General features: G+C 42.6%; 1 protein-coding gene across 1 annotated transcript in view; it reads right to left on the bottom strand.

Moving 5' to 3' along the window:
• Positions 1 to 1118: 1118 nt before the first annotated feature.
• LOC132537582 (latherin-like) overlaps positions 1119 to 10257 on the bottom strand; it is a 31439-nt gene continuing 22300 nt past the window's right edge. The window contains exons 6-9 of the mRNA XM_060188425.1: positions 9783 to 9858; positions 9100 to 9163; positions 7651 to 7726; positions 1119 to 3195 (exon numbers count right to left, since the gene is read on the bottom strand). Of these exons, the coding sequence (XP_060044408.1) occupies positions 7689 to 7726; positions 9100 to 9163; positions 9783 to 9858 (178 nt within the window). The 3' untranslated portion in view covers positions 1119 to 3195; positions 7651 to 7688. The remainder of the gene's footprint in view (positions 3196 to 7650; positions 7727 to 9099; positions 9164 to 9782; positions 9859 to 10257) is intronic.

Genomic DNA, 10257 nt, shown 5'->3' with positions numbered 1-10257 from the left:
ACTACTGAAGTACATTAGTTCACGCTAATGGTTTCCCCATCTGAGGCCTTTCTCAGGGTTCATGCTCCACTTGTGGATGTTTATTGAATATCAGTCACCTTGAAATGTACTTTCCAGATTTCCTGGTATTGAGCCACCACTAGAGTTTTGTTCTTTGTGAGTGAAAGAGCACACTAGGCAGAAGCCACCTATTATCCTGTCTCTTTGGAGGCCTGGCCTTGAGGATTGGGGGACTCTCATTTCCACCCCATCACAGGTGCTGAGTGGTTCTGGGGTCACTGTATCTTCAGTGGCTAGTGGAGGGTATGAGGCTTTGGAAGCTGGTTCTGAGTGGGAGCAAGAAGCACTCTTGGCTCAGGGCTGAGCTCTGGACTGAAAGCAGCCTGGTACCTATTCACACAGTTAAAAATGTGGGTGTCTGAGTACGCAGACCAGCACACAAATCCTATGTTTAGACCCCTCCCTGAGATGCCAAGGATCGAACTCTGACCCTCAGGCTTCAGAGACCAACACCTTCTCCACTGTTCCAACCCCTAGGCTATAGTTGTCTGTATTTTGAACTTGAGAAAGGGTTAGGAAAATCATGTTACTAGGGCCAAGGTGAGTTTTCTGTCACAGACTACAACTGTGAAGGTTGTTTTCCCATGAGGACCACTGAGGATGAGACCAACATTGTCCCTTCATAGTGAGGGGTATAAGAGAGGTACAATTCCATACAATTACCACCACCAGAGCTCCATATCCCATCCCCTCCCTTGAAAGCTTTACTATTCTTTGACTTTCTGGGAGCATGGACCCAGGGTCACTATGGGGTGCAGAAGGTGAAAGATCTGGCTTCTGTAATTGCTTCCCCGCTAAACATGGGCGTTGACAGGCAGATCTATACTCCCAGCCTCTCTCTCTCTTTCCCTAGAGGGGCAGGGCTCTGAGGAAGCAGGGCTCCAGGACTCATTGGTGGGGTTTTCTGCCCAGGGAAATCTGGTTGGCATCATGGTCGCATCTGGAACCTGGTGGCCTCTCCCAAGAATCCCAGGTTGTTGGGAGTCAGCCCCGGCGAAAGTAATTAAGAGTCCCTGAAGGAAAGGGGGAGTCGGCAATGAAGAAATGAGAGAGTGTCAGCTGCTTTAGGTGCAGGAGAGAAGTGTCTCTGCTGTCTCTCTGTGGAGCTTTATTTTTAAACACTTTTTGCCCGGATATAACTGACATCCTGTAATATTGTTTTCATTAACATCAGAGATACAGATGACATCATATATGATTGTTTTTATTAACATCAAGAATAACCTTAAACAACATTATTATTATTATAAGCATGTTTTCCTTAGGAAGTTCCCTAGGTCTGGGGCATCCTGATTTCCCCTTGAAGTTTCTTGGGTCTGGGGTAGCCTAAATCTTCCCTTGGAAATTTCCTTGGTCTGGGGTAGCCTAAATTTTCCCTTGAAAATTTCCTTGGTATGTGGTAGCCTACATCTTCCTTTGAAAGTTTCCTTGGTCTAGAGTAGTCTAAATTTCCCCTTGAAAGTTCCCTTGAAATGACCATCTATGTTTTGACCATCTCCCTGTTCTGACCTTCTGTATGAATAAACATTTTTTCCTGGAGCTAAATCTAATAGCTTTTCTTCTTAACCCGTTCTTGGATGGGTCTAACTAGATCATAGTAGGCTGTCCACCTAAAGAAATCTTCTGTTGTAAAGTAAGCACACACCTTGGGGGCTCTCTTCTGCTTAACCTTTGCATATATGAAAGTACACTAACTTTTAGCTATATGAAAGTTTGCTAACTTCTACCCATAGATCCTAACATCAGCTATTTAACTACACATGCTCTGTATTCATCATGGATGCCTGTAAGTGGAAGCAGGGTGTTTGTGGGTGAGGGTAAGCAATAGGGCCTCTTTATAATTAGGTGAAGACCACAGTCTGTCACTCATACTATTATAAGCTACCTGTAATTCTGGCTTTTGGTCTGAGTCCAGCTAATAGAAAAGCTATAGTGGTGATAAGTAGCTCTTTTTCTGAAAGCCTCTCAATGGGTACAGCAGCTTTAGCTCTTAGGCCATTTTTAGTCTTGTTACACTCACCGCCATAATTGTTGTCACAATGTACTTCCCCCAGGGATCTCCTTTTATTGTCCCCAAGTATTATTTGTGCATATCCAATTATAGCCAATAGGTCTTTAAATGATCAACGTAAGGAAAATAGCTTCAGTTTAGTCCAGGACTTTGCACTTTGTAGTCAGCCCTAGCCTGCTGGGGCTGTGCCATACAGCAGGCCTGACTTGCTTCTGCCATTGTCCTCAGGTATTATTTGTGCATTTTCAATAGCCAATAAATCTTTAAATTATCAATGTAAGGGAAAATAGCTCGAGTTCAGTCTAGAACTCCCCACTTTGCAGTTAGCCCTAGCCTGCTGGGGCTGTGCCATACAGCAGGCCTGACTTTGTTCCCATCATTTCCCCCTTTCTTTATTTTTTAATAAGATGGCCTCTTAATTTCACTTGAATGGACGAGATGTTTTTGTACAGACATTTGATGATGACTGGAAGTACAAGAAGCAGTATGAGTGTAACAGCCAAAATAATGCCTATATTTATTAGAAGTCCATGTCTTATTATTGACAAAATTAAGGAGCTGTTCAGAAAAGAAAACAGCCACCTCTGAAGCACTGGCCCACGGCACATGAGCCTGACCAATAGACTAGACTTGTGTTTGTAAGTCTTGTAAATCTAAAGAAATATTTGTGGCAGATCAAAGACCTTTCAAGTGGTTTTTAACATTTTCTCACGGGTGAGTGGTATCAAGGAAGTAACACAAATCTATTTAAAGTTAGAGTGGCATCTCATGGTACAGTAAATTTCGACAGAATAACCCATGAATTTGGATCTTTTACTCAGTTATGTAATTATCTGGATTATGGACTTGAGACATTTTTTCATTCACTAATCTAGACTGGGAGAAGGTCAGAGATAGCAAGGTCCTATGCTGTCTGTACCTTAGAGGTCTTGTGTCTACTATTTATCTCCTGACCTGGCAGCCGACATCTCCCTCTATTCTTTCATATAATTTCAGTGTATGTGACTGGATAAGGGTGTAGGTCAGGCAGGTACTCAGTCTTCAGAGTTTGATGTCATCGGCTTGAACGCCACAGTTTCTGTTGTTGCACGGTCACCAGGATCCACAGGGCTTCTGTGACGTTTCTGTAAATACACAAATAAAAACTCACCCAAACATTAGAAACAGATTTTTGTCTCTTTTAAATCTTTGACTTTGAGTCTTTTCACTACAGCAATCTTTTTTTGTAGTGGAACCCTCTTTTGTTTTTTAAAAAAATTGGAGCTTCAGTGTGTCATCCACTCTTTTAATGATGATATTGCAATTGAGATAATTATTCCTGCCATCTGACAGCATCCACCAACCATTAGGACTCATGTCCTTTCTTTTTAGTTTTATTTGCTTCTTTGACTTTTCTTCTTAGCCTTACATTAAAAGACATTCTTAAATCTTTCTTACTTCAGGCCTTTATACAAGACATTCACATACTTTTAGTCTTTCTTTTCCTCTCTGTCTCTCTCTGTCTTTCTTTTTGTCTTTAACACCGGCAAACCTTAACAAATTGTAGTTTGCCTGCTTGTTTGTGTTCGGCATTGTCTGATAAGAGCAGGTTGAAAGCTGCTTCTTTTCGGATCTCACACCAGTTGTTGTCTACAAGCTGCCATCTTGGCTCCACCCTCCTTCTCTCTTTCTTAAGATGGAGAATAAAAGAGACCACAGCATTAACGTTCCCTTCAATGTGTGGAGGGGCTGGTTCAACCCTGGGTCATACTCAAGATAAATCAGCACACTATCCAAGTTAGGTATTTCATCAGCCCTTGGACACTGTTTCTTATGTTTCTCCACTTGGACTGTGTCATATTTAGGCTCAACTCATCACATTCACCATTGTCCTCAGAAAGTGTGTGTACAGTGAAGGAGATTTACCGAAATCTGCCACATGAAAATAATTCTGAGGGGGTCAGGCAGTGGCACACCAAGCCTGCGTCGTGACTCTCTCTGGCCATCTCTGTGCCAAGAGTCACCCCTCACAAACTTCTCTAATGAAGTCTGCTTTGCCTGTTGACCTCTCTCTGTGTGTGATTTTTCTCACTTACATTTCTAGTATATGGTACCAAAACCAAGGACGAAACTGTGGCGTGAGCCCTCTACCCAGCCTCATTCTTATCCTCCCTTTCTCTCTTTTCCCTCTCTATTTCTGAGGAATCAGGGACCAACCAGTACATGACCTGTGGCCCATCTCCTCCTGAGAGTTAGGGCCGTGTTGCCTCACTTGCTTTCTCCTTCCTTTTTTCCTCTGGTTAACAGTCAAAGAGCCTTTTCCCATCTTGGTTTTTGTCACCCACTGATTGATTTCAACTTATCTCAACTAACAAAGATTCCTGGACCAAGTAGGCCTCTGCTGCCTCTCCACCCCATTTCTTTTCTTCACATCCACTCAGTCCTGGGGCCCCACTGGATGAAGGACAGAGACATCAGCTTCCTGCCCCCTGCCCCTTACTCCCAGAAAATCCTGATTGCCTAAGAGAGAGACCAAGAATTTTGTCTTTTCTCAGTTGGCTCCATCATTTTTTTACTCCCTTCTCAGGCTTCAGGACTTCCCCTACCCCCTGCTGTTTTTGGACACTGGGATATCTCTTTAAAAACATAGTAAAATCCAGCCTTTTCAAAAGATATCAAAGAGAAAACATTTCTCAATATTAACCTGACCACAGTTCTGTTTAAGACCACTCCCATTAATGGCCTGAGTTCATTTCACTAAAAGCCTCCCACTTTGCATGTGTTTCAATTTTACTAAACTAAAATATGGATAGAACTTAAAAACAAAGATTACTAAGGGAAGCCTTTTAAATCTAAGGATGTGGGTCAGGCTGAAGGCAATAAGAAGATTCAAACCTTTCAAATATTTTCAGTTATAATGTTAGGGACAGACATAGAGATAAGCCAGACCAAATTTGGTGTTGTCATAATGGGGCTGGAGCAATAACAAAATGGTTATGCTAGGGAATTTCATGCCTGAGACTCTGCAGTTCCAGGTTCAGTTCTCAGCACCACCTTGGGTCAGTGCTGAGCAGTGCTCTACTTTCCTTTCTGTATCTTTATCTCTACATGTTCCTTTCATTAAGATTTAAGGCTGTTGGGAGTCGGGCAGTAGTGCAGCGGGTTAAGTGCATATGGCACAAAGCACAGGGACTGGCAGAAGGATCCTGGTTCGAGCCCCCGGCTCCCTGCCTGCAAGGGAGTCTCTTCACAGGAGGTGAAACAGGTCTGCAGGTATCTGTCTTTCTCTCCCCCTCTCTGTCTTCCCCTCTTCTCTCCATTTCTCTCTGTCTTATCCAACTACGACAACATCAGTAACAACAACAATAACTATAACAACAATGAAAAACAACAAGAGCAAAAAAAGGGGAAAATAAATATATATTTTTTATATTTATTTTCCCTATTGTTGCTCTTGTTTTTTTATTATTGTAGTTATTGATGTCATTCATTGTTGGATAGGACAGAGAGAAATGGAGAGAGGAGGGGAAGACTGAGAGGGGAGGGAAAGACAGACACCTGCAGACCTGCTTCACCGCTTGTGAAGCGACTCTTCTACAGGTGGGGAGCCGGAGGCTCGAACAGGCTTTCTTACACCGGTCCATGCAGTCCTTGCACTTGGCGCCACGTGTGCTTAACCCGCTGCTACCACCTGACTCCCAATAAATAAATATTTTAAAAAAGAAAATCTTTTAAAAAAATTTAAGGCTGTTTAAAAACAATTTAACTCAAAATTCTTATATTGTGTATTTAACCAAAGTAAAGGACTCTGAGGCAGGAGGGAGTGTTCAGGTCTTGGAAAATGATGATGGAGGAAGACCTAGATCAGGGGCTATAGTGTTATGTGGAAAACTGAGAAATGTTACATATGTATCAACTACTATATTTTACTGTCAAATATAAACTATTAAGGACAATAAAGAAAAAAATTGTTATAAAATCGCTGTACATATGAGACTTCTAGAGGCAGGGCTACAAGGTAGCAGAGGCTGCGTTTCACTCTCCCTGATCAATTAGGAATAGCAAAGAGGATCACCTGAGAATGTAACAAGACAAGACTAGGGTTACTTTGGGAACCCATCAAGTCACAGGTGAGTGCAAACACATGTAGATTGTGGACAGAGGGGTTTAAGGAGAGATTCAAGGGCTAAAAGTCCATATTTATTCAGGAATAGCTGGTACCAGTCTGGCAGTTTGCTAGTTGATGCTCCACCTTCAGTTTTAGTTTCATCAACAAAAAGACTGCTGAAGGGAAGAGAGGATCTCCTAGGTCTCACCAGTTGCAACTGTAAGTCTCCATTGCTACTGCCCTTTGGAGGCTGGAGCAGCAATGGGAAGGTCCTGTGCTGATGTCAGGGCAGAGAGGGGGGCAGAGGACTGGGCTGGAGGTGGAACTATATACTGGGAACATTTCCACATTGTTCTCATGATTAACTGGGAGACATGGTAAATAATTGCCTCAGAACCCATACTGTGCAAAGAGGATTTGTTTAGAAATTCACAGGGCCTTAGGAGTGCTGCCCAGCTTGGCTTTGGTTGCTGGCAGAGCAGCAAATTGGGCTTGGGGCTTGGGACCCTTGGGGCATGGTTGTCTCTTTGCATAACCATTGTGCTATCTATCCCCCATCCAGTTTTAGCTTGGTCATGAGTGAGTGGTTAAGCTAAAAAAAAAAAAAATCTACTTATAGTTAAAAAGCCCTCAGGTTCCATAGCCTGCAGGGAAGATAAATAACATAACATAAGAAGGTTCAGCCACTGTTCTTCACATCAGGGATTGAGATAACATTGAAACAATTGTTAATTATCCAAAAATGTGAACTCTTAAGTATCTTTCTTAGACACAATTCAATCTAAGCAAGTGTGATTAGTGGATTGAAAAGTAGTGAGGGAGGGACCTAATAATACACTAGATATAATGGTTAAACTAAGAAGAAACATTGGAGAAATGAGCCAGGACAAAAGCCAAGATACAAGTCCCAAAATGCTGCATTGCTGTTGAGTGTAAATTGGTCCAACCTCTGTGGAGAGAAGTCTGGAGAACTCTCAGAAAGCTAGAAGCAAACCTAGTCTATGACCCTGCAATTCTTCTCCTGGGGATATATCCTGAGAAACCAAACTTACCCATCCAAAAAGATTTGTGTATACCCATGTTCATAGCAGCACAATTTATAATAGCCCAAACCTGGAAGCAATCCAGGTGTCCAAGAACAGATGAGTGGCTGAGTAAGTTGTGATCTGTATACACAATGAAATACTACTCAGTTACTAAAAATGATGAATTCACCTTCTTCACCCCATATTGGATGGAGCTTGAAGAAATCATGTTAAGTGAGATAAGTTAGAAACAGAAGGATGAATATGGTATGATCTCACTCATAGACAGATGTTGAAAAACAAGATCAGAAGGGAAAACACTAAGAAGAACTTAACTGGAGTTGGTGTATTGAACCAAAGTAAAAGACACTGGAGTTGGGAGGGGGAGTGTTCAGGTCCTGGAATGATAGTGAACCCTAGAGGCTGAGCACCATCTGAAGGGAAGGGAATACACTCTAGTATCTCACCTGATTGGTGCAAATACTGCTCCTTTGTTTGGGGATAGTTAGATGGAGATCTTGACATCACCTTCAGGCAGAGACCCTAGAAAGCAAAGCAGTTATCTCACACAGTGGGAGTGAAGGAGGAGCCAAGAAGCCAAAGAAGATTTCCCTGCTCCTTCTGGGGACAGAGCAGGTCAGAGAATGAAACAGACACTGGGACACAAGAGGCTCCGGATAAGGCTCTGCTTTGTCTGAGGCAAAGTCCAGTCACTGCCCTGACAATCCTGGGTCTTGGCTCTCTGAGTATCAACTAAGAACAATTGCTGCCTTCCAAACTAGTCACTCAAGAGCTGTGCATTGAACGCCACCAATGGTTGGTGTTGGCATCACAGCAGCCAGAGTCCCATTCTCCTAGTCACTTCTGTTTCCTGACCAGACACCAACAGAACAAGGGTGTTGGCTCAGTTACTCCTCTCACATTGGTTGTGGGGACCTGAAAGCCTAGTTCTGGGAGCCTTCAGTCTCATTCAAATGAACCACCTCACACTCCCCAGCATAAGGCACTGAGCTCCCTATCAATGAAGGCATGTGAGCAGTAGCCAGAAAACTGCTTGCTGGCAAGTCATTTTATAGGGCTGTGCTTTTCCTGTCTAGGTCTGCTCATATTCAGTTGAATGAAGAGTCCTTTCAAGCTAGTTGTTCTATTGATTTTCAGAGTCACATTGGAAACCTCTTCTGCTATAATTCAATGCAGCTGTGTGTTCTAGAGACATATAGGTACTCTATATGCTTAGAGGTAAAAGCTAGTGGCATAAGGTAGGTTATTATTTTTTTTCTAGTCTGAAATCAGGTGGTGGGGGGGGGTGTGCTGGCCCCTACTGAGGATCACCTGACTGACACTGAGATAAAAAGACATGTAAAACAACATTTTTGCAATTAGATAAATAATTTAAATGAAAAAATTAATATCTGTGTAGGGTCAGTGCCTAACCCTAAATAGGGTGCTTGGTCTCAGGAAAAAGGAGAGGAGATAAAGCAGGAACCTGGGAACCCATTCATTTATTCATTCATTCATTTTACCTCCAGGGTTATTGCTGAGGCTTGGTGTCCACACTATGAATCAAACAATCCCAGCAGCCATCTTTTTCTTCTTTTTATGGGATAAGACAGAAATTGAGGAGGGATAGAGAAGGAGAAAGATAGACACCTGCTGACTTGCTTCACTACTTGTGAAGCATCCTTCCTGCAGGTGGGTAGCAAGGTCTCCAACCCAGGTCCTTAGGCTGGTCCTTGCACATAGTACTATATGTGTTTAACTGGGTGAATCATAGCATGGCCCTGGAAATCCCTTCTTACACACACACACACACACACACACATACACACACACACACACACACACACACATATCCCCCCCCCCCGCCCCTCTTTCTCTCTCTTTCTCTTCCTGTCCCTCCCTACCCCAGCACTTACTTCTAATGGAACTGACGAACTCTGGAGGTAATTTAGTCATCATTGTATTGAGGGAGTTGCATAGCTGAAACACAAGGAAATACACAAATGTCAGAAAGGGGACCCTGCCATCAGGTCCTGAATGAGGTTCTCTAGGCAAGTTCTCCCTTTTTTGCTCAACACATGCTAGGGAACAACTGGAAAAAAAGACTTGGTGGGACAGTCTGTCCTGGTGGTCACATGCCAGTTGAGCCATTTGACAGCTGTGTGACTGGTTAAGTCAATGTCCCTCTCTGGAACTTTTTCTTAAAACCCCAAAGGTGGGATAGATAATATTGTTTCCTGGAGTATGACATTCTTATGGGGATGAGTTGAAAAATGTCCTTGAGATACTTAGGACAGTGCCTGCAGGCATAAGGAACAGTAGTCGCTACTTTTGTAATAAGGTAGTTACTTTTCAGGAGAGGAAACTGAGTCTTGGACAAGTTCATTAGTTCACTTCTCTCAACAGATGCAAATTTTGACTTGAAGAACTGGACAACTCAACACACTTCAAGGCTTTTTCTTTTTTCAGAATGGGAGGTTCATAAATGCCACTTCTTCTCTTCCTATTTCTCCTTCCTGGGAGATTTCTTTTTTGATGATTAAGAAAATAATTGCACCAAACTAGAGTCTTAGGCTGAAAACTGGCTTTATGCACTTACTTCTCTCACCAATTGTTGGGCTATCACCCCTTTAAGCTTGCTCTCCAAGTTTGGTGCACGTCCTAGTAAGCTGAATCTAAAATGAAAGAATTTTGTAGAATTGATTAACGCTCCTTCCTTCATGTCACTTTTGGCTCAGGTGACCCAAAGTAGTATGATGTCTATACCCTGTTACTCTCCCACACCCCTTCCTTGCTTCTCTTTTGAGAGATAGAGAGAAATCAAGAGGGAACACTTACAATCAAAAAAGGTGATAGTGTATTTTTTGGAGCAATTTGGGTAGAACTAACTGAAGGTGACTTTGCAAAGTGAAATAAGTAAAGATTAAAAGGCAGCTTCCAGATGGTTTTGCTCATATTTGGAGTATAGATGACTAAAACAAAGGAACTTAAAGTTGTGTGTGTGTGTGTGTGTGTGTGTGTGTGTGTGTGTGTGTGTGTGTGAGAGAGAGAGAGAGAGAGAGAGAGAGAGAGGT

The sequence above is a fragment of the Erinaceus europaeus genome, chromosome 1, assembly GCF_950295315.1.
Source record: "Erinaceus europaeus chromosome 1, mEriEur2.1, whole genome shotgun sequence".
Lineage (NCBI taxonomy): Eukaryota > Metazoa > Chordata > Mammalia > Eulipotyphla > Erinaceidae > Erinaceus > Erinaceus europaeus.
This window is presented reverse-complemented; position numbering and strand designations above follow the sequence as displayed.